At 33.6% G+C, this 22,568-nt stretch overlaps 1 protein-coding gene across 1 annotated transcript; it reads left to right on the top strand.

Annotated features, from left to right (window-relative positions):
• Positions 1 to 9,076: 9,076 nt before the first annotated feature.
• LOC125190696 (Surfeit locus protein 6) lies at positions 9,077 to 10,267 on the top strand. The gene has a single exon (XM_048088065.2). It carries the CDS (start codon positions 9,149 to 9,151, stop codon positions 10,109 to 10,111), a length of 963 nt encoding a protein of 320 aa, XP_047944022.1. The 5' UTR covers positions 9,077 to 9,148; the 3' UTR covers positions 10,112 to 10,267.
• Positions 10,268 to 22,568: the final 12,301 nt, after the last annotated feature.

Raw genomic sequence — 22,568 nt, 5'->3', positions numbered from 1 at the left:
TCCGGTCGAGTTTGGTATCACTCCAACCCAAACTCAACTCAACTTTCAACATGGAGTCGGGACCGGGAGTGGGACGGGTTCATCCCAAACATCAGGTATGTGTAGCAATACTCTTTTAAAATATGATCACAAAAATGCTCTTAATGTGATGTCTAGATTTGATGTGATGAAACATTTTCCGTTCAATGCTTTTGATAACGATGCTTTTGCCGCTGCAAGAAAATTGAGTCGAACTTCTATGACTCGAGTTGTTGTTAGACAATGCATGGAAAAGAAGGTGCAATTAGATACGTTTATTGTTAACTTGGGTCATAAAGTTTCGATTTGCTCTGATGTGTGGACTGATTGTTTTTGCAAAAATTCATATATGCACATCACTGTGCATTTCGTTGATCACAGTTGGACTTTGAAAAAATGTTTGATTGCATATCGGGAATTTCCCGCACCACACAATGCACAAGCAATTGCTCAATTGATCATTCAAGTTTTGAATGAATTTCAATTAATCAATAAAAAATTTTATGCTGGTTTTGATAATGCAAGTGCTAACATTGCTAGTATAGATGATCTCATCAGTGCATGTTCTCCTGTTATTGATGGCAAATATTTTCATGTGCGATGTATTGCTCATATTTTGAATTTGTGTGTTCAAGATGCGATCGATTTGTGGCAAAAGTATGTTGATCCTATTAGAACTGCTGTTAAGTTGATTCATAACAAAGCTCCTATTGGTAGAGCTTGGAAGAAATATTGCCATAGCAAGCAGTGCAGGTACACCAATTTTCGTTTGGATGTTTCAACTTGTTGGAACTCGACGTACGATATGTTGGACTCGACCTTGAACCACATTGAGTATTTATGTGATTTTTTTAGAACTTGCCCGCATGTTCCTTCTGATTTGCTTTTGATGCCCTCTTGTTGGGACCACAACATGGATTTGTTTCGATTATTCCAAGCTTTAAAAAATTCCACTGTTGAGTTATCCGGTATTTATTATCCTACTTCTGTGCGCATTTTGGAGCATTGCATGTATGTGGAAATTGGTTTTAAGACATGTGTGAAAAATACTCAATTCATTGAGCTGAAGGCTATTTTGTTTTATATGGTTGAAAAATGGTTGAAATATTTTGCGCGTATTCCAAATGTGTTTTTTATTGCAACATGCTTGGATCCAAAGTGGAAGTTGCATGGTGTGCATAAAATTTTAGACATGTACTATGGTTGTTTGCACGATTTGGATTTTTCTCAACTTCGCGAAATGGGTTTGACAAGAGGAGAAGGCTTCGAACTAAATCTTCCAAATGTTGAAGGAATCAAACTAAGGTTAGATAGTGCGCTTCGTGCTCTCTACGGGGAATATGAAATGCGATATAACACCATTCACCAGCTACGTGCACCTCCTAGCCCTATAACATTTGATTTTGGTGGCGGGAACTATAGCAATGTCATGATTGATCCCGACGTAGTATCACAATTGCAAGATCTATACGGTGCTACAACCAATAGGACTAGAGCTACTAGTGAGTTAGATATATATTTGGAATCGCGCTCTATTTTTCAAGATGCAGGTCCTCCTACTCAATAAATTGACGTCCTTGATTGGTGGGGAACACATGACAAAGAGTTTTCGATACTCTCGATAATGGCTAAGGATATTTTCGCCGTTCCCGCTCCACCGTCGCTGTGGAGCAAGCTTTTAGTGTCGGCGGTTGTGTCCTAGACGACAAAAGGAGCACTCTCTCCGCCAAAAACATGGAAGCCACTATGTTACTTGATGATTGGGCAAAGGCGGACATGAGAACACAAGAACTGGATTTCGACTTCCGTGTAGAGAGTGATGGTGAAGAGTTTTCCACCGATGGCGAGGTCAGAAGCGAGGACGCTCAACAATATCAATGACGGGGGGCGGTGAACGGCGAGCACGGCCGGCCAAAAAGGTAAGCAAGGTAAGAGAACTACGTGGGCTTTGATGCCTAGTCAAACTGTGCCAATATTTGGGGGACTAAGGTAGTAATATATATAAGTAGGACTCATATTCCACTCATGTTAAGTTAAATATTTTAATATATTATTATTTTAAAAATTTCAGCCCCGGCTTATTTAATTTCCTGGTTCCGCTGCTGCCCACAACTCCCTCCTTTATATAAATACTAGTATCTCACTCGTGCTATGCACGGCACATTATATTTTCATCCAAAATTTATATAATTCCAAATAATTATGTAGCACGAATATTAAATGAAATATCAATTATTATAATTAATCCATAAATATTAGTAATAAAAATCTTTTACATATCTAACAATCTAACAATATAAAAAACTAAACTGCAAACACACATCAACAATATATAATTAAAAATATATATAATTTAATAACGAAACACTATTAAGAATAAATATGAAAAAACTATTAAAAACTTATAATGAAAATAATCAAATGTTGAATAATATACTATGTATATAAGCACACACGTAAACTGACATTACAAAACTAATTAAAATAGTCATAAATATAAAAATATTAATTATACTCTCAATCTGTTAAATTTTATAATTGAATGATTACATAGAAAATTGTAAGATTGGCAGATTTTAGAAATATTTTTTCTTATATATTTATTTAATTATATATATTTTATTTGATTGCATTCTGAATATGTACTTTAATTAATTTTATACTCCTTATTTACTAATACCATTAGTACAAAATATAAAGAATGGGATGAGATGAGATGATATGAGGTGAGGTGAGTCCTCTTAGGATCTGAATATTTAAAATGTGATAAGATTAACTTTGAAATATATATCATAAATTGATTTATTATTTGATGCATAAATATTTTTCATGTAAATATTTAAATCATTTGACTGTATTTTGCATGATATATCTTCAATTAACTTATTATGGGATGTTTTATTACTTTGTATAATGCAAAGTATATCATCAATTGATTTATTATTTGATGCACAAATATTTTTCATGTAAATTTTGAGGGTTTAACTTTTGATAACTTTATTAGCCGATATAATCAAACAAAAAATGCTTCCATTCTCATCTTCTTCGCCAAATATGTATGTGGCTTTTTTTTTTCTGGACAACAAACATCTTCCTACTCAAGCTTTACTTGTCGGCCAGCTCAATCAGGTACTTCTCTCTCTTTCTATATTCAACAAACAAAGAAGCAATAGTGTAAATGAAATTTGCAACATTAGAAAAAAAACATACTACTCATTTGAGATTAGTGCTATAGTTCAACATAATAAACATAGATATTGTACAAAAATAGCAAAAAAAAAATGAAATAGGATACCTTTTGCAGAATGATTGGAGCTAGTTCAATCTCGACAATGAGTTGAAGTATTGTTGAAGTTGCCCCTAGCAAGAATGAATTTCCCTCAGTTCTTCAAGCTTCTTTGCATTTAAAATTGAAAAATAAATCATTTAAACTCTCTATATATTACTCCATTTTTTCAGAAAACATGGTTGTTTTTAGTTTAAGTTTTAATATGACCTGCTTAGTAAAAACAAACGAAGGAAGTTAGGATTCAACTAAAATATAAATACGTGGAATATAATATTGTACATTATTTTTGTAAAATGGAAAAATGACTATGACCATGAGACTAAAATATAAAGCAAATTTACATCACACAAACCTAAAAAACCTAAAGAATGTATAATTACCACTTCTCCTAATGAGATTTAAGATATTTGTTTATCAAAAGCTATAATTTAAGATTGCACTGGTGACACACTTCCTAGTCGAGCTTCATTTCATTACAATATAGTGATCATACACTAAAAACTCAACCCTTGAAACCTAAATCCTAATCCCCTCAACTTTAAAATATACTCATCATGACCAACAAATGAGCCAAATATCAATAAAATTCTCCCTCCGTCCCAGCTCAAAAATTTAGCATGGTACAAAATAATTTAAAAATTGAATAAATTCACAAATAATACCATACACTACTATTTTTGATGACAAATCTAAATATTAAAATTAAAGTATTTATATAAATATTAGAAATGTTTATAATAAAAATAACATTCACGTAAACATGTAGAAGTGAGTAGACAATTAAACTATAATTTATAGTATTTTAAATTGCTCATTTATAGACAATTTAAAATACTATAAATTATAGTTCAATTGTCTATTGTACTACAATAATATACTAAGATTATCAAATTGATAATTTTGTAGGAGTATTCATTTAAATATTTAAAATTAAATTACTATTACAATTAGAAATACTGGAATAAAATTCATGAACTGTAGTAGGTAGTATTCTAACTATAGTACAAATTTACAAATGAACAACAATAAGTATAATAGAAATTACAATGAAAATAATAAAACAAATCGAACTATGAGTTGAGTCGAGGAAAACCTTTTTTTCGGCCCGCAAGACAAATTACTTCCAGCTATTTGCTCTCGGATTGACATATTGTTCCCATAGATAAAAGAACTTCCTCCTAATATGTAGAAACATCTCAAACTGTTAGACACTGATGAACTTTATGAAGCTTCGGGAATTAAGCAATATAATGCTTCCAAAATGCACACTAAAATATAGAAAACTTTAGAAAGGAGGAAGAATGCTATTGTTCATGTGTAATCCATCAACAAATCAATGCTTTTTATAGGTACAAAATCAGAATGTGAGAGGTTATGCAATTAAGTCGCCTTAAATCACAAAGTTAAAGCAATGAATGTTACAAGAAATGAAAAGCCAAATAAATATCTCTCCATTATCATCCTCCACTACTCAAGCCATTATTCTCGTAAGAGATCTCTCTTTTTATTTTATTTTTTCTTAATTTCTTTGCACAATTAGTTAGATATAATTTAACGTACGGGACTTGATATGCATGATTGAATTGAAACAAAACATCAGGGATGGATCATAATATTAAATTATTTCAACCACGCATTAAATCCAATAATATTTAAATTAAATTACTACTATTAAATTATTCAAAGCCATAGTTTCATAATAGTATTGCTAAATAGATTGTTTTTTTTTACCATGTATCATGTATGTACGATATACTATGTTTTATCGGGCAGTAATATTTACTATAGTGAAAATGGCTTGTTAAATAGATAACCGTCCAATTATATAGTATATGACACGAGGAATGATATGCTACATACTGACAAACTTGTATTTAAGTGTCATGATTGGTGTGTTGATATGCTTAATTGTCGAGTTTTGTGCTCAAAATGGTTATTTCCAGCCAATTACTATATGTTTTGGAGTTCACGTGTTTGTTGAGTGTTTTAGGCAAAATAGGCAAAAATTGGGGTGAAACAGGCTCGCCCGACCGGGTGAGGTTTTGTGCAGAAATGCCACCCGGCCGGGTGGCGTTTAGAAGCCTTGGAGAGTCCAGAGAGCTCGGAAGAAGTCCCACCCGGCCGGGTGATTTTCCAGTACAACAATTGTACCCGGCCGGGTGGCGTAATTTGTCCTACGAGACTCCAGAGAGTACCGAAGAAGTCCCACCCGGCCGGGTGATTTTCCAGTACAATAATTCAACCCGGTCGGCTACGTATTTCTGGCAATTTTCTATTTGGAAACGCGATTTTTTGGAAGAGGGGAATAAGAAAGAAAAGCTAAGGCAACTCTACTCATTCTCTACCGCCGTAAAACACACACTCTATCTCTCTCAAGCACTCTTGGAAGAAGATTGAAGATTCAAGCTTCAATTCCTCCGCCAATTGTACTCTGAATCATGTTTTCCATTGTTTTCTTTAGTTTAGACTTGTTTTCTTCCATGAATATGAGTAGCTAAACTTCCTTTATGTAAAATTCTTGGTGAAGATGTATTGATTCATAGTTTTAATCCAATTGACTTCGTTTTTATCTAGCTCTTGTAATTGTTTGGTTTATTCCTGTGCTTTTTCCTGTCAATTGCTTGATCACCAATTGGTAGTTGAAGAGTGGTCGAAGAGTAAGCGAGATGTGTTTGAAATAAAATCCCCCGATCTAGAGAATCCACTAGACACCGGGTCTAGGAACTCAGAGAATCCTTGGGTAACCTGTCGTTGGGCACACAATCGCTTCCTTCGCCCTTCAAAACCCTCAACCCGTTATAGCTAAAAAGATTAGTATAGGGAAGCAGGGATCGAATCCACAGAGACGGATGTGTAAGAAAACATGTTCAAAGACCTGGAAGCTATTTTTGGCTGCTGCCACACAATTTTTGGGGTTGAGCTTTAATTCCTAGACTGCGTAAATGAAATAGTTTATTCTAACAGCAAGATCTAGGCAAGGACATGTATAATGACTAAAAGTATCTGAAATGACTACTTGACTGGGTAAACAGCTTCCTAAGCTAACCTAGACATGGGAAAAGAGAAACGTGGGGACCATTTCCTAAAACGGTATAGTACGACTGGAAAAGCTGCAAATTAACTAACCTAAGGACTAACTAACAACAACATCATCTTCTCTAATTTTTATCACGAACAACCGGAGAAAAACAAAGCAACAAAGATCGAAACAGGGCTGACGAATTTAAACAGACGAACACAAAGAACGACTAAAACTAACACAGACCCATGACTACTAGACGAGGCAAGCAAGTAAATAGAATTTAAAACATCATAACCATGCAAATGCGAACAGATCTACACGTCGGATGCTTCATCCACTCTGGATCCAAGCCATCCACAACAATCAAACAGCATTTCCATATCCGATTTTCACCGATTCAACTAGATTCAACCGATCAACCACAATCTCCAAGCAATTCAAACTCCAAACTCAAATCAACCAACAATATCCACCAAAGCAAACAAATAAAAAAGACAATATCATAACTGAAACCAAATTAGAAATATCCATAGCAAAATACGCAGTATCCAACGGAACAATAACAAGCATAACCGAGCTTCGAACAACGAAGACTCGGGGAAATACAGAATGTAAAGCGAAAAGCAGTAAAGGATTGTATCTTCGCCTCCGTAGAGACGGTGTTACACCGTAGCTAGATCCGAAAGTGAACTCCCCAGAATGATTCCCCTCAAGTGTGTATAGAGAAAAGTGGAAAAACTAAGCTAAGAGCCGAAAATGAAAAGAGAGAGGTATATGCTTCATGTTTATCGCGTGCTCTTATTTATAGTGGATAGAGCTTCTAGACTGTTCCTGTGATTCCCATTTTGCCCTCCAATCGGATGCTCCTCAGTCTAGTAACTCCTCCTTCTTCCGCTCACTTTGTCCGCCAGCTTCTTCTTTCAGGCTATCTTCGTCTTCTTCCTAGGGCTGGCAATTTCTCTACACACCTGGCTTATAAAACCTTGTTAGACCCAGAAAATCACAAATTTTATCCCTATAACCAATGCATTAAATTAGCCTTATCAGTAGTGTTAGGGTTTCTTAGAGTAATCGGGAGGTGAAATAATTAATCTTGAAAGAGGAATAATTCACACTTTTATTCAATAAAACTCGGGAGAGTTGAGATTCTGAGTGGGGTCATTAATCTAATCGATCTGTTGGGAGTTGAGTCTAAGAATTAGAAGGGGACTTCAATTGTTACACTTAATCTGCGGATTTCTCACCTTGGGAAAGGGTTAAATTCATATTTGTGATTGATTCAGCAATTCTAGATACTTTAAATGGTAATTTAATTTCAATTGGGTTAGGCTATGAGTTGTGCATCGGATCCTTGAATTATGCATATTTCTCCATCTCTATTTGCAACTTGCTTCTTTGTTCAAAGTGTTTTATTTCAATCTCTGAATTTATATGCTTTCAGTAGCTGTTAGTTTCAAAACCAAAATTGATCGTCTGGATAGTAGTCGAAATTGGTTCGTGGTACTTAGGTTTACACTTAATTGTTTCTGTGGGATAGGATATACTCTTGCTTGCTATTTGCTACAATAACACTGTACACTTGCAGGTATTATTTGGGTAAAATAAAGTTGAGTCACGTACCTTATGTGGGCTCCTTATGTGAGCACCACTCTCGTTTGACACACGTTTAGCGTCGTTCGTTTTGATTTATCTATTTAGTTTAATTCTAATACATTAAAAAATGTTATTGCAATTTTTAATTTCACAAAATTCATAAAAATCAAAGCTTGATTTATTGTTTTATTCATTTATTTGAAATTATAGAGAAATCGAGCTTTGATTTTTATGAGTTTTGTGAATTAAAAATTGTAATAACATTTTTTAATGTATTAGAGTAAAACCAAATAGATATATCGAAACGAACAATGCTAAATGTGTGTCAAACGAGAGTGGTGCTCATATAAGGAGCCCACATAAGGTATCTAGCATATCATTTCTCTATGATCATGATTGTAATTAATTAATCAATTTAATAATTTTTGTTTATTGCATTTACATCCTTTTCATAAAATAGTTATACAAAAATTCCCAAAACTTCCCTTTTATATATTTATAGATAGATAGATAGGTACACAACGAGACCCCTGTTTGACTAGCGGCAAACAATACGGATTCAAGACATGACATATACACAATTTTTAATTAAAACTTGATGTTTGTCATGTGATTTCCATATGGTTACTGTGATTATATTTTTCAGTTTTGGTTGTCCAAAATGGGGTGGAGCTTTTAATTCCTAAAACTAAAAAATTGGTACAATTTAATAATCGTAGTGAAGTATTAAAATCGCATGAACTAAATAATTAACAACTAAACAGTCTCTCTTTGGAGAATATATTTGTGTTCTCTAAAATTGGATACTAAAGGATTGGGCAATAGACACTTATTATGTACAATATTAAGTCCTATAATAATGGGAAAAGTCGATTTTTTTTTGAGGAATATATATGTGATTTTTCGCTAAAATTAGATGATAAAATATATTTTACCGTAATTAGTAAAACTATTACTCTCCAATAAAAATTTGAAAGTTCGAATATGTTAGAATTACCATTTCAAGGTAATGTTAACTTAAAAAGATTAGAATTGTAAGCTATTTTTTTCCTATAAAAAAATAGGACTAGTTTTATTTCTCTTGTAATACAGTAAGATTTTTAATTTACTTTTTATCCCTAAATTTTATTCTTCGTAGCATAAAAACGCCTCTCCAAACCCTAATTTCATCATCACCACCGCAATTCGATCCAGTCTACTCAAAACCCAAATTCCAACACCACCGGATGAAGAAGAAGAAGCAAATTCCCGCCGGCGGGCTCGACAGCGACCTCGCCTCGACGATTCATTCTCAGAGTGAGTTCTTCGATCATTTAATCGAGCTTATTCCGTCCAGATTCTACATATCCGCCGACGACGATTCGAAGCCATGGTACCAGGGGCTATCCAAGGCGGCGAAGGCCTCGCTGAGGCTCAAGACGAAGGAGAATCTCAAGCTCGCGCGGCGCAACCGCTTTGACCCCGACGCGGAGCCCTCCTCAGCCGTTAAACACCTCCAGCAGCGGGAGGACGGCGATTCTCCGTCTAAGGAGATCGATTTGGGAGATAGCGAGAAGAAATCGGTTACTTATGAAGAGCTGAGAGAAAAGCTGCGGCGGAAAATCGAAGCGCTGAAAGGAAACCGCGGAGAGAAGAGATTCGATGAGAGGAAGATGAGGAACGAGTGGAATAAGAGGAGCAGAGACGGGGAGGGGAGAGAAAATGTTGGTGCGGATAATGATGATGATGGTGATGATGATGGAGAGGAGATTATTGAGTATGGGAAGGTGAAATTGGGGGATGAAGGCGAGGGAAGGAATTCGAACAAGAAGAGGAAGTTATCGAAGGCGCAGGAGCTGGAGAGGGCGAAGAAGAAGAAGGAGGTGATGAGGGAGAATCCGAGCCTTGCGGAGAAGGAGACGTGGAAGGCTGCGGTGAGCAGGGCGATGGGGGTGAAGGTGCACGATGATGCCAAGCTAATCAAGGGGAGCATGAAGAGGGAGAAGAAGAGGAAGGAGAAGAATGCGGAGAAGTGGAAGGAGAGGGTGGGGACTGTGGAGAAGATGAAGGGGGAGAGGCAGAAGAAGAGGAGAGACAATATTGTGGGGAGGATCAATGATAAGAAGGCGAGGAAGATTGCCAAGAGGGAGAAGAAGTTGATGAGACCCGGCTTCGAGGGCAGGAAGGAGGGATTCATTACTAAGGAGTGAGATTTGTTGACTGTTTTTTATCTTTGGAACTCTGTCTTTTGATTTGAAGTATCCATAGTGTTGGTTTTGAGTTTTGCATCCATGGCTATGATATTTCACATTTTAATATGAATGCATCGATTGGTTGAGAATCGATATAGTATGTTCATTGCTTCATCCTTCCTCCGTTTAAGCACTATTATATTCTAGCATTGCTGCATTTGATATTGGAGGTTTGTGTTTTTATGGAAGTGGTGTAGGGTTCTTGATCTATCATATGCTTCCTTTAGAACTTGAATTTGTCCATATGAAGTATTCAGCATTTAAAATTTGAGCTGAGATATTCCTCATTATTCTGCATCCATGGCCTTGATGTTTCAAATTTGATTCTAGTGAGTGATTGGTTGAGTATGAATGGTGTTGGATTATATTCAATATTTAGCTGGAAAGCTTGTGATTGAATTTATTGGAGTGAGAATTAGTAAGGTGCCACTTGCTTTATGTGATGCTCATTCCTTCATCCTTCCCCTAGTTAAGCAGTGCTTTTGAAGTTGTGTAGAGTTCTTTGAGGCCCATTTAGATGTCTTCGTCACTAAAAACTGAAGCTTTATCATTCAATTTTGAGTTAATGAGATATTGCTCATTACTGATTGGATTAGTGTGGTTGCTGTTGGATTAGTTTCATGGTTTAGTTAGACAGTATACAATTGAGTAGAACTGCTTTGACAATACTTGGGTCTTTTTTATGTGGACTGAGACTAATTGAAGTGCATTGCTTTGTGTAATGTTCGTTCCTTTCACCCTCCCTCGTGCGTGAGCAGTTCTTGCATATGCTTTCATTTGATATTGCTGGTCTGTGTTCATGGAACTGGGTTGGGGGTTCTTGTTCTGATCAGGCCCTTAGCGATAGCCAGAGTTTCGTAGTGCCTGTTCAAAACTGCACTGATGTGGAAAAAACACAAAATTTTTCTTTCTTGCCTCAGCACCAGATGCTGATTGATGCAATTTGTCTTCTCATTCTGCTTATATTGATTATCTCACTCAATTATAACATCTGAGTTCTGTCTGGGAAATAGAAGTTGATTTTGTTGTGATGAGGAAAATTGAAATACTTGCAACAAGCCAACAACCAAAATAGTTAGAGATTTATACAATACTAGCCCCAATCCTCTGCTCCCTAACCCTACAAGAGCTTCCCCAGCTCTGGTACATTCTCTTCTTGGTCGTACGAATGCTATTGCGACTGTTGTATTTACTGCGATTTTTCTGCTGAATATCGTAGTCCATTTGCTGCTTAAAATGCGGGAACATGACTGAGATTGACGACGACAGCAAGCCATCTGCCAGAACAAAGTGTCTCTGCTGTACATTTTCACTAACTGAGATCCAATCTGCCACGAACAACTTTAAGAGCGGATCTATCGCTGGAAAGGGTGGATTTTTTGGTATTGTCTATAAAGGGTTTATGGATAACGGGAGAGAGATTGTGGCCATAAAGCGAGCAAAACCAGACTCCAAGCAAGGGGAGCTTCAGTTTTGGACCGAGGTGGAAACTCTTTCCGAGCTTCGACATGTGAATCTTGTTTCTCTTATCGGATACTGCAGACTGCAGTGGTTTATGAGTATATGCCCAATGGGACATTGGCTGACCATCTGTACTGTACAAACTAGCCAGGAAAAATCTTGATTTTTATCCTCTGTCTTGGAAGGAACGACTTAAGATCTGCATTGGAGCCATTCGGGCACTGGCCAGGGGATCATACATCGTCATGTGAATCTTCAGCCCTTCCTAAAATTATTGGAGATTGAATGATGGAAGGGGTTGAAATAAATTTTTTCATGAAAAATTTGCAGAGGCAAATGAAGAAAATAGCTGCCATGGTTTTGGGAGGAAGATGACCCAACTCCAAGACATAAATAGTGTACATAATAAAAATTTTGTGTGTTAGATGGAGAAAGAAAATAGTAGTATATTTATATTAATGTGAGAGAGAGTTTTTTCTAAAAATAAAATGTGAAATTTTTTGTGGAACAAACTAAAAAGAAAAGTATGACATCTATTATAAGACGAAGTATTTAAACAGGTGATATAATTACATTTTTACTTTGATTATAGTATTCTTTAACTAAACAGGCATATAAAACGTTTAATTATTTTTCACACTTTTTTCTTTATTTTTGTTATAGTGATTTTATTTTGTAAATTCAAGTTTTAACTTTTATTTATTTATTTTTTTCTTTTCAGTTCAATTATGCAAATATTTATGTTTTAACAAATTCTAATATTTACAGTATTAGTATATACTAAGCATAAAAATATAAAAGAAAATATGGAGTGAATGTTAGAATTTTGTGATTTAAGTTTAAGAAGTTTGGGGGGTGGATCCTCTGCTGTGATAAATAACACAGCAGAAGATGCTGTGCATGAAACGCACAGAATCACGAATGAAACGCAGACCAACGCTTTTTACTCCTTTTTATCTATAATTGCTTCAAGTAAAACTAATTCAAATCACCCCACCGCCTGGCCACTTTCTCACATATAATAATGCTAATATATTTAACAAATAGCATAATCATTGTATGAAATTCCGCTTTCAGGTGTATGGATTACAAATTTGTTATGTTATCATGATTTACTCTCGCGTTATATATATCAATATATATAATATAACATTATGGGAGATAAAATAATGGAGATTTTCACAATAATTTAGTCATTAACCTTCGTATATTTTGACATAAAATAATCATATCTTAATTTCTATAGATCAACTTTGAATTATAAATTTTTTACTTAATAAATATATTAATGGTTTTTATGCTGAATAAAATTCCAACACCTGAAATCATATTTTTAAATGATAATATATTTTTATATTCAATAATATACTTAGTTTAATAACAATGACACCGTTACTATATATATCAATACTGTAAATCATTTAAGTAATCAGTGCCAAAAGAATATTACACAACTTAAATGTAAATGTATTTACAATACAAATTTGTTTGTAAAAGTAATAGGAGTAATCAGTAACAAAATACTATCTTAGCACCAATTTTTATGTAAATTATATTTTTATATTAGTATATGTATTTATGGGAGAGAGTGGCCGACCTTATATTTATATTATTATTATATGTGAGAAAGTGGCCATGCGGTGGTGGTGATTTGAATTAGTCTTACTTCAAGCAATTAAAGATAAAAAGGAGTAAAAAGCGTGGGTCTGCGTTTCTTTCGTGATATTGTGCGTTTTATGCACAGCATCCTCTGCTGTGTTATTTACCACAGCAGAGGATGCATGTTTGGGTTAGAGTCGATAATGCTAGGATTAGAGTTTGACGTGTTCAACTTCCAAGGATTTGTGCTGTATTGGAAATGAAAAAAAAAAAAATTATTCGGAGGCTTTGTTCATGGACAAAAAGCTGGTGTCTCCCACGACAGATGACACTCCAAGCGAGATATCAGAATTTGGATTGGAGATTAAGCCAGAAATTGATGTTTATTTCTACTTCGCTACAGAATCCAAGACTAATGCTCCGGATTTCTTAAGAGAATGGGAGAGAAGAAGAGTGTTTCATTTCTTTGGCTTTAGTAGTACTCCATCCGTCACATTCCATTCCAGCACGGGTTTAATAAATGTTAAAAAAAGTAGGTGGAAGAAAGTTGGTGGGATATGAGTCACACCTATACATATTAGTTTTAAATAATATGTGAGTAAAATAAGTCGGTGGAATATGGGGCCTCTTTACTACTTATAATAATTATAAATCGGGACTCCTATTTGCGGATGGACTAAAATGGAAAAATAAGACTCTTATTCACATACGGAGGGAGTATTTACTTTGTTTGGTTATATATTTTGTATGCTTTTTTTCAAAGTTAAATAAATACTAGTACTAGTAGAAACTTAAAAGGCCATGTATATTCTGGCAGCTTCTTAGTTTTGCTAGATGTTGTCTGATAGTTACCTTCTTTTCTTGTTTTTGCCTTTTGTTTGTGTAGTTTTGAAAGTCTTTTAAGTTATAAATAAAAATAGGGATATTGATATCTAATATCATGGAATTTTTGAAAAGTTGAAGTTTTTTATGAACTTTGAAATTTTCAAATAATATCAAGAATTTTATCCTAAGTTTGTTATTTTCCATTAATGAAAAAATTCCGGCAAATAATATCACGAAACAATTTTTTTTTGTAATTTCTCGACAACAACATGAGAGTTAATTGTCCAAAAAAAATCATGAAATTTGGCTAAAATCTAATTTGTCTCGCACCTTTTATAATTTGAATGACTAAGACCATCTCCAACAGTACTGGAAAACCTAAAATGCAGTAGAAAAACACCTCCAATGGTACTGCAAAACCAATCCCATTATAGGTTTTTGAAAAAAAAAATACCTAACTTTAGGTTTGCACTAAAAGTATACCAAAAAACTTTTTGTAGTTTGAGTTATTGCATTCAAGTTCAAATCAATTTATATTTATCAAAATAGAAGAAGAGAAGGTAGAAAATTTTAAATACAGAGATTGAAAAATTTACATACACATTTCAGCGGCGTGAGGAAGAAGAAGTTTGAAGTAATAACCTAATCCAATTTTATTTATATTTGATTGTGGGCTGGCCCATATTATTATTATATTATTCAACATAATTAAAAAAAATCTATTATTTTAAGAGCCGTTACTTTTCAGTACAGAATCAAAATGTGAGTTTAGATGGATTAAAAACTTACCGGTGCATATAAATATTTTTATATAGTATTTTTATTGTATTTAAATTTTTTGAATATTATAATTTATTATTTAATAAATAATAGATTTCATATTTAGTTATATTAATTAATAAATCTTAATATATTATACTTATTTAATTTAGGATATTTTCACAGTGTCATGGGTTAGTGCGTAATTTTAGATAAAATATATAGGTAAGATTGAAAAGTATAAAAAGTTAGTGGGTGAGGAATATTTTTTTATGTTTGAGTTTAGTGTAAATGGTTGGAGTAAAATCAATATTTAGTATGACATTTACACTAAAATAGGTTTGAGTTTAGTGTAATGGTTGGAGATGCTCTAATTATGAAGTTTCAAAAATACTCGTTTGTCTAATGATAATTTATTTGGACAAATTCGATGCTGAATTAATATAGACATGTAAAATTTGGTGTTACTGATAAATAATGACGTAAATGTGTAATAATATGATAGCGCAGGTTGTTAAACAACACCGTCTTAAGCATAAATTTTGGTGTTACCTATAAATAATGACTTAGATGGAACGATACCAATTTTTTAAAACTATAATTTGTTATTAAAACTTTTAAAAGGAGCGAGACGAATTTCCAAATTTTATAATTTAATTGACAAAATCCTGAGTATTTTTAATTACTTAATTCACGTGCCATACACATTGCTCATATTTAAATTAACTTTATCAAGATCTTAATGAATACTATTTTCATATATAAATACAAGGATAATAAAGTACATAACAAAATATAAGTTCAATTAAAAATAAAATATAAAGTTTAATTACCATTTAACCCTCGTTATGGCATTGCTATTATATCTCTAAAACATTTTGGTTTTAATTATATCTTCGCACACACCGAAATTTTTCGCATGATCGATTGCAGCTAGCAATTTTAGAAAACGATGTCGAAATAATGTATGTTACAATATTGATAATCAAGCATGTGATGGTTAATTTTGGTCAAATTTAGTAAGCTTGTTAATCATATAACTCCAGAAATTTCACTATCACACGACATGCGATACGATAATAATTTTTATTTCAATCCTCTACAGTAGCTTTTTGTGTACACATTCAAATTATTATTTTTAACTACAAAAAAGTACCGTGCAGAATACTGACAAATTTTTTAAATGCAATTATCTTTGGGAAGCCTAGTTGGTGAGTGCAATTTTTAGCCATATATTTGGTCTGCCGGCGTGTCCTAAATCGATATAATTACTCCAAATATCATTTATAGCCATTTGCCGTGCTAATAAGTTGGACTTGCTAAAATAAGATGATTATATACTGTTCGTTTTGAATTAAGTTAGGTTCTCGCAGTTTTGTTCTTAAGACACTTTCCACAGGATCTCATACTAATAAAATTGTGGTATTATTTATACTATATTGTATTACAACATATGTTAAATTAATGTTTTGTAGTATATAATTTTCAAATAAGTATATTTGTTATAATTTGACTTATTTTACTGCATGCTTTACATTTAAATGAAGCTTAGAAATATTTTGTCATCATCTACATAAAAAATAAAAATAAGAGTGTTATTTGCACAATAGGCCCAACAAATATAAAATTTTAATACTCCACTATGTAGGAATACGAATAGATGGGCTTTAAAACTTTCCAACTCACATTTAAGCTAACGGCTTCGGCCCATTGAATAATATACATATATATATATCCACGTTTTCGACAAACCCTAATTTAAATTGGCGAGAGCTGCCTCAGGAATCTTGAATCCATTACAAATCCCAACTCACCATTCACTATACAACTGAGCTAATCCATTTTTATTTCTGTTCTTGTTTTTGTCGTTGAATATCGCCTATGTTATGTTGTGTATTAGATTCCCCCAATTTTCTTAGATTCTGGTGCCGATCGCCTTAGTGTTTCAAATCATTTCTTCAATCCGTCGCCTCCAATTTACTAAATTTGTTGGTTTTTCGATGTTTTCCCCAAATTTGAGGGGTGATGATGACAAGAATGTTGGCAAGAGCTGCGACGACATTTATGCGCATCACACGGTTTATACCGTGGTGTTGTTGTTGCTATGATGAATGTGCCAATATGCTAATCTGAGGCCTTGTTTTAATCTTTTAACGCCGATATGCTAATTTCGTTTTTTTTATAAAAATATTTCAATCAGAATTATTTTATTTTATTTTATTTCAATCAATATTTATACTTTTCACAATGCTAGAAAATCCCCCAATTGTTTTAGAAACATATTTTACATCTTGCTTGGATGATAAAATCTACCATGAATAACGAAACTTACATTTTGAAATAAGTCAAAATAACGTGCATTTGTTGTAATTTAGTTTGTTCTGGGATTTCAATAAAGTGAAAATAGCGTGCATTTGATTGTACATTTTTTCAGTCGCATGTTTTTTCTTTAACTCGTAAAAAGCCCATGACCTTAATGGGCCTTAAATATTGATGTTTAAACATCCAACAACGTTAAAATTTAACACAAACCAAAGCATAGAACAAAATTTCGAGTTAATTAACACATCTATAACTATATAAAGTGGCAGCAGATAAATTAACAAAAATGCCATTGAAATGTTATTTGAGCGAGAAAATCATTCATTGGCCAAAGAAAAGGTAAATATTATTGGATAAAAATTTGGTGCATCAAAACGGTGGCTTTTCAGAGAAGATTAAATATAGTACATAATCAATAGCTTTTGATAGAAGTTTTACATCTCTATAAAAGTAAGTACTACTAACATTTACAAGTTCTATATGAATTACGGAGTACACAAAAAAATAGCAAAAAAAGCACATCAGTCATCACCGTGAGGCTAGCAAAGCAGGTGCAGGCGAGAGGGACAGCAGCGAAGCTGCGCGGTGGAGCAGTGTAGAAGGAACTGGCGAGGCAGGAGGCACGATGACGAGGCTGTGACGAAGGAGCGCGGGCGAGGTTCAATAAAATGCAACACAATAGAAGCAAATCTGCTCCTCGCCAGATCGGAGGTCGGTCGAACGGCGGCGACACTGCTGGAGAAAGATGAGTTAGATTGTGATGATCAGAGGGTTTTCGATTTGGGGAGAGAAGAAAGCGTGGGAGAGAGAAATCGAAGCTGGTGGCAGGGAGAGAAGAAAGAGAAGATTGGCGGACGGGGGAGGAGCTGAACCGTTTGCCAACGGCGATGACGGCGGAGTGAGATTGAGCGAGATTTTGATTTTGGGGATTGTGGAGGACCAATGGAGATGAATAGGCGCATGTATATATTTGTATGTATATTGGGCTAAAAAGTGAGATTTAATAATGTAAATTTTGTAGATTTAAATTTAAGCTTTTAATAAATATTCTCATTTTATAATTTGGAGTTTTGAACTAATATATCACCTATCCATATTAATTGGACATGTGTACTTTGTATAGATAAAGAAAAAAAGATTTAAAACATTATTGATTGATTTCTGTAGCTTTGTTTTTACCAGTTCCACGTTCTTCTAATTTGTTGATAAATTACACGAATTAAAAACTTAAAATATACTACTACATTTATATTTATTTATTTATTTTGAGATTTTAAATTTTAATAAAATTGCAGCCTATTGGTTCATAATAAGATGAAAATGACACTAGCATAAAAAATATTAATTTATAAAATTTAAATCATTACCCAAATAGAAATTTTGATAAATTGAATATGTTTCTTATCTTGATGTGTTAGTACTCTCTCCGTCACAATTAAATTGAGTCATATTTTTTTATAGAATATCCAATAAAATTGAGTCAATTTTCTTTTTGATAAAAAAAAATAATCAAACTACTCTTGCTTTATTTCATCATCTAATTTATTTTATCTTTATTTCTCCTACTTTTTTCTCGTTTCTATTTTAATATACTTTCATTTAACCTATCCAACACAATTTTTTAACCTCTGTGTCCAAAAGTTTTGTACTATCGACTTAGTTGGGACGAAGGGAGTACTATATACTCCTTTCGCATTTTTGTCGTTTGTTTTATTTTATTTTGCTCAACTTATATCAGACATGAAAGTTGTATAAAATCATTTTTCGAACATGAAATGTTTCATTTATAATGCTTTGTGTATTTGTAATATTTTTAAATGTTTATAATGTAATACCTACTACTATTTATTATAACTAACACATATTTTTAACTATAAACTTCATTATATTCTTTTTATCGTTTTTTTAATCTACTTATCTTAAAATTTATTATCATTATTTGAAAATATTATGACCCGTGCATAGCACGGGTGATAACATTAGTTTATAATAAAGGTAGAGTGTTGATCTGCTAGGCGTCATATTTGAGCGCCTCCTGTGAGCGACAATGACATGGAGCCATGTCACAATTTTATTGCTATATTTTCAATTATTTGGTTTTTTCTCTTTCTTAATAATCGTGCCCTTTCTTCCAATAGTCACATTAATCTCCGCACCTTGAACGAGTATTCATCTCCGACACCGACTCCAATATCAAAATATGAGAGCTCTCATTTATGTAACCCAAAAATGAGTGTTTAACCTGTCATCACTAAAACTAAAAGACTTCTGGATTTTAGGTGTTCCTTTCAAACAATAAAAGTTGAATGGTTGTAGAAATTTCGAAGAGATTCAGATCTGCATTTGAGGAATGAGATAGAGAAGGATTTATTAAAGTAGATTTTTTCCTCTCTTCGCCGTCTTCGTTATCGGCTGAGAATTGTGCACCAATAATGTATTAAAAAATGAACTCTCTCCACTCCCACAATTCTCTCTTTGCGATTCCCCCTCTCTCTCCCTTTCTGAGTTGGAGAAGATGAATAGCAACCTTAAAGTATTTTTTATTTTGATTTCTCCAATTTCTCCATTTGACGCTTTTTTGATTCCACCAATTTATGCAATTGACGCCGATGACTCAACCGCATGTTGGCGACGGGGACTAGGGTGGTAGTTGGGCGAGGAGAGGCAGAGAATTTCCCTTATGGCGGCGACGACGGGTACATTGGAACTGCGCCTCCATTTCGTCCAATAGCTCAGTGGATTTTAGATTTACTTATTTTAGGATTCTGGCTTTCATGTTTACTCTGATTTTAGAACTTTTGATTCTGGAATTCAACTTTAGTTCGATTCTCACTTTACCCTGATTTTAGAATTTGGTAATCAGGATTTCATAACTTGGTCGAGATTTTAGAATGTAAATATGAGCAATGTTTCGAATTTAGTTTTTGTGATCACAAATTAAATATACTCCCTCCGTCCCATATAATTTTACACAGTTTGACTTGGCACGGGTTTTAAAAAATGTAATGAAAAGTGGGTTGAAAAGTTGGTGGGATGTGGGTCCTACTTTTATAGTATTGGTTTTATAATAAAATGTGAGTAGGAATGCGTTAATGAAATATGAGGTCCACTGCCAAAAATAGTAAAAGTGAAATGGGTAAAATTATATGGGACGGACTAAAATAGAATATTGGGTAAAATTATGTGGGACGGAGGGAGTATTATTTTTGGGTATAGAGTTGAGAGCTCTCATACTCTGATATTGGAGTTGTTGTTCGATTCAGTGTTTGAAAAGAGAAAAGGCAAGTAATTCAAATGATAAGAAAATTGGTGATGTGGCTCATTACATCAGCGCCGCTCACATATGAGGCGCTTAAATATGACACCTAGCCGATCAACTCTCAACAAATGAATAATTCATGAAATTCAACATAGCCTTTTCTTTTTCGGATTTCTTCCACTCCTTGTATATTTTCTTTATTTTTCCATGGTTATCCATTTCTTCTACCTTTTTGTATCCTAAGACTAAGTCTGGTGCTCTGAAACCAAATAATCAATCAATTATTCCGATATTTCCTTGAAAACACAAGTTTGGTGCTCTGAAATATCTAAAAGAGTATTTAAATGCAACTAAAATCAATTATGGACGAAAATTGCTTGAAAATTTTCTAAATATATGCAAATAACATTAAAAATAATTTGGACCACCACGGATGCTCAGAAATTTCTAAAAACCACCTAACCAAATAGAATAAAAAATGATATTGAACTTGGAATATGGCCACAAATTGATTTTCTTTATTTTATGAGGAAAGCAGCGTTGAGGCCATTTTTTATAGTTCATTTCGTATGAGAATAGGAGTCCATAATTGATTGGGTAAGGATTTTAAAAAATTATTTAAAAATTAGTTGATATAATATGTCACCTATTTTTATTTATAGTAAATTTTTTTAAAAAATCTTGTTTTAAAACGAACTAAAATAATAATATGTGGCTCATACTGAAACAGAGGAAGTAGTGATGATGCATATCTATAAACTTCCATAAAAATAGAAATAAGAGAGAAAATGTTGGTGTGTAGTGTGTTAATGAGTGTATGTGTTCTTATATGAAAAAAGAGCAAAGTTTTGTTTGTCATCGTGTGTTCTTAAATATAAAAAAAAAAAAAAATTAATTATTGAGATCCAGTGGATACTCACGTGAACTGTCACGATCGCACTTTTTAGGGATAGAAAGCCCGGTTGATTGCGATTAGGGGAGGATGAAAGAAGCGGGGGAAGAAAGGGGAAATTGTGGCACAATTGAACTTGAACTGAAATAACTTGGAATATATAAATCAGAGTGCATGGTACAAGAGAATGAAATCTCGACTTTTACATTGCAGCGGAAGAGTCAAGAGTAGATGACATCGTGTATGGAGACACGACGCATCCAAGTACTATTCTATTGAAGGATCTTCATCGTCTATGCTCAACACCGCCCGCCATCACTGCTCAACCTGCACATTTTTAAAACATATGCAAGGCTGAGTACTTGGAGTACTCAGTGGACACATGCCGAAAAGCAAAATATACATTATATATAATTGTCATCCATCACAGTAACACACGAGGGTTTTTCTTAAAAGACCCGAGCTTACTAAGTTCTTTTATGAACTAAAAGTTCGTCTGTAGACTAAGTTCTTTCATCATTCATCATTCCATTTCATTCATCGTTCATAATTCGCCATATCTAAACATTCATCATTCATCATTCCATTTCATTCATCATTCATAATTCCCCATATCTAAACATTAATCATCCATCATTCCATTCCATTCCATTCAAGTGCCTGGGAGGTGGTCACCTCCCACAGTCACCCATCATATTCCATTCCATTCCATTCAAGTGTCTGGGAGGTGGTCACCTCCCACAGTCACCCATCATTCCATTCCATTCCATTCAAGTGTCGGGGAAGTGGTTACCTCCCACGGTCAATGTAATGCCCAAAAACCCACCTTAGGCGGAAAAGTGAATTTTGGTGCTATAAATCGCTAGAATAGGATTTTCAGCGAATAATTCAAAATAATTAACAAAATAAATTTTGACAATTTGATAAATTATGGAATAATGAAATACCAATCTTAAATAAGTGTAAGAAAAGATATACGAGCAAAGAATTGAGTTTTAAAGAGTTTTAGTACGTTCTTGAGAAAAGTCTTTGATTAGAGATTTTCGATATAATGGTCCGAAAATTCGTAAATATAAATTAGTTAAATGTTATAGAAGTCTGGAATTAAATTAGAAGTATTAGTGAGTGAAGTTTAGTGTGTCGAGTTGTTTGCAAAATAAAAAGATTAGAAATGTGTTTATATGAATTTTAGACTTCAATGTTTAAGTTGTAAGTATGGGATATTTTTCTTTGAAATAGGATAAAAGGATGAAATAAAGATTACAAAAGACTAATTTTATGTGTAAAGAAAAGGAATC

Source organism: Salvia hispanica, chromosome 5 (genome assembly GCF_029641045.1).
Source record: "Salvia hispanica isolate PSC_SH4W2 chromosome 5, Shi_PSC_v1, whole genome shotgun sequence".
NCBI classification, from domain to species: Eukaryota; Viridiplantae; Streptophyta; class Magnoliopsida; order Lamiales; family Lamiaceae; genus Salvia; species Salvia hispanica.
Note: the sequence above shows the minus strand (reverse complement) of the source record. Positions and strands in the feature narration are given on the sequence as shown.

What these genes read in the sequence shown, in the direction of transcription:
- LOC125190696 (XM_048088065.2), top strand. Translation starts at nt 9,149, where the DNA reads ATGAAGAAGAAGAAGCAAATTCCCGCCGGCGGGCTCGACAGCGACCTC.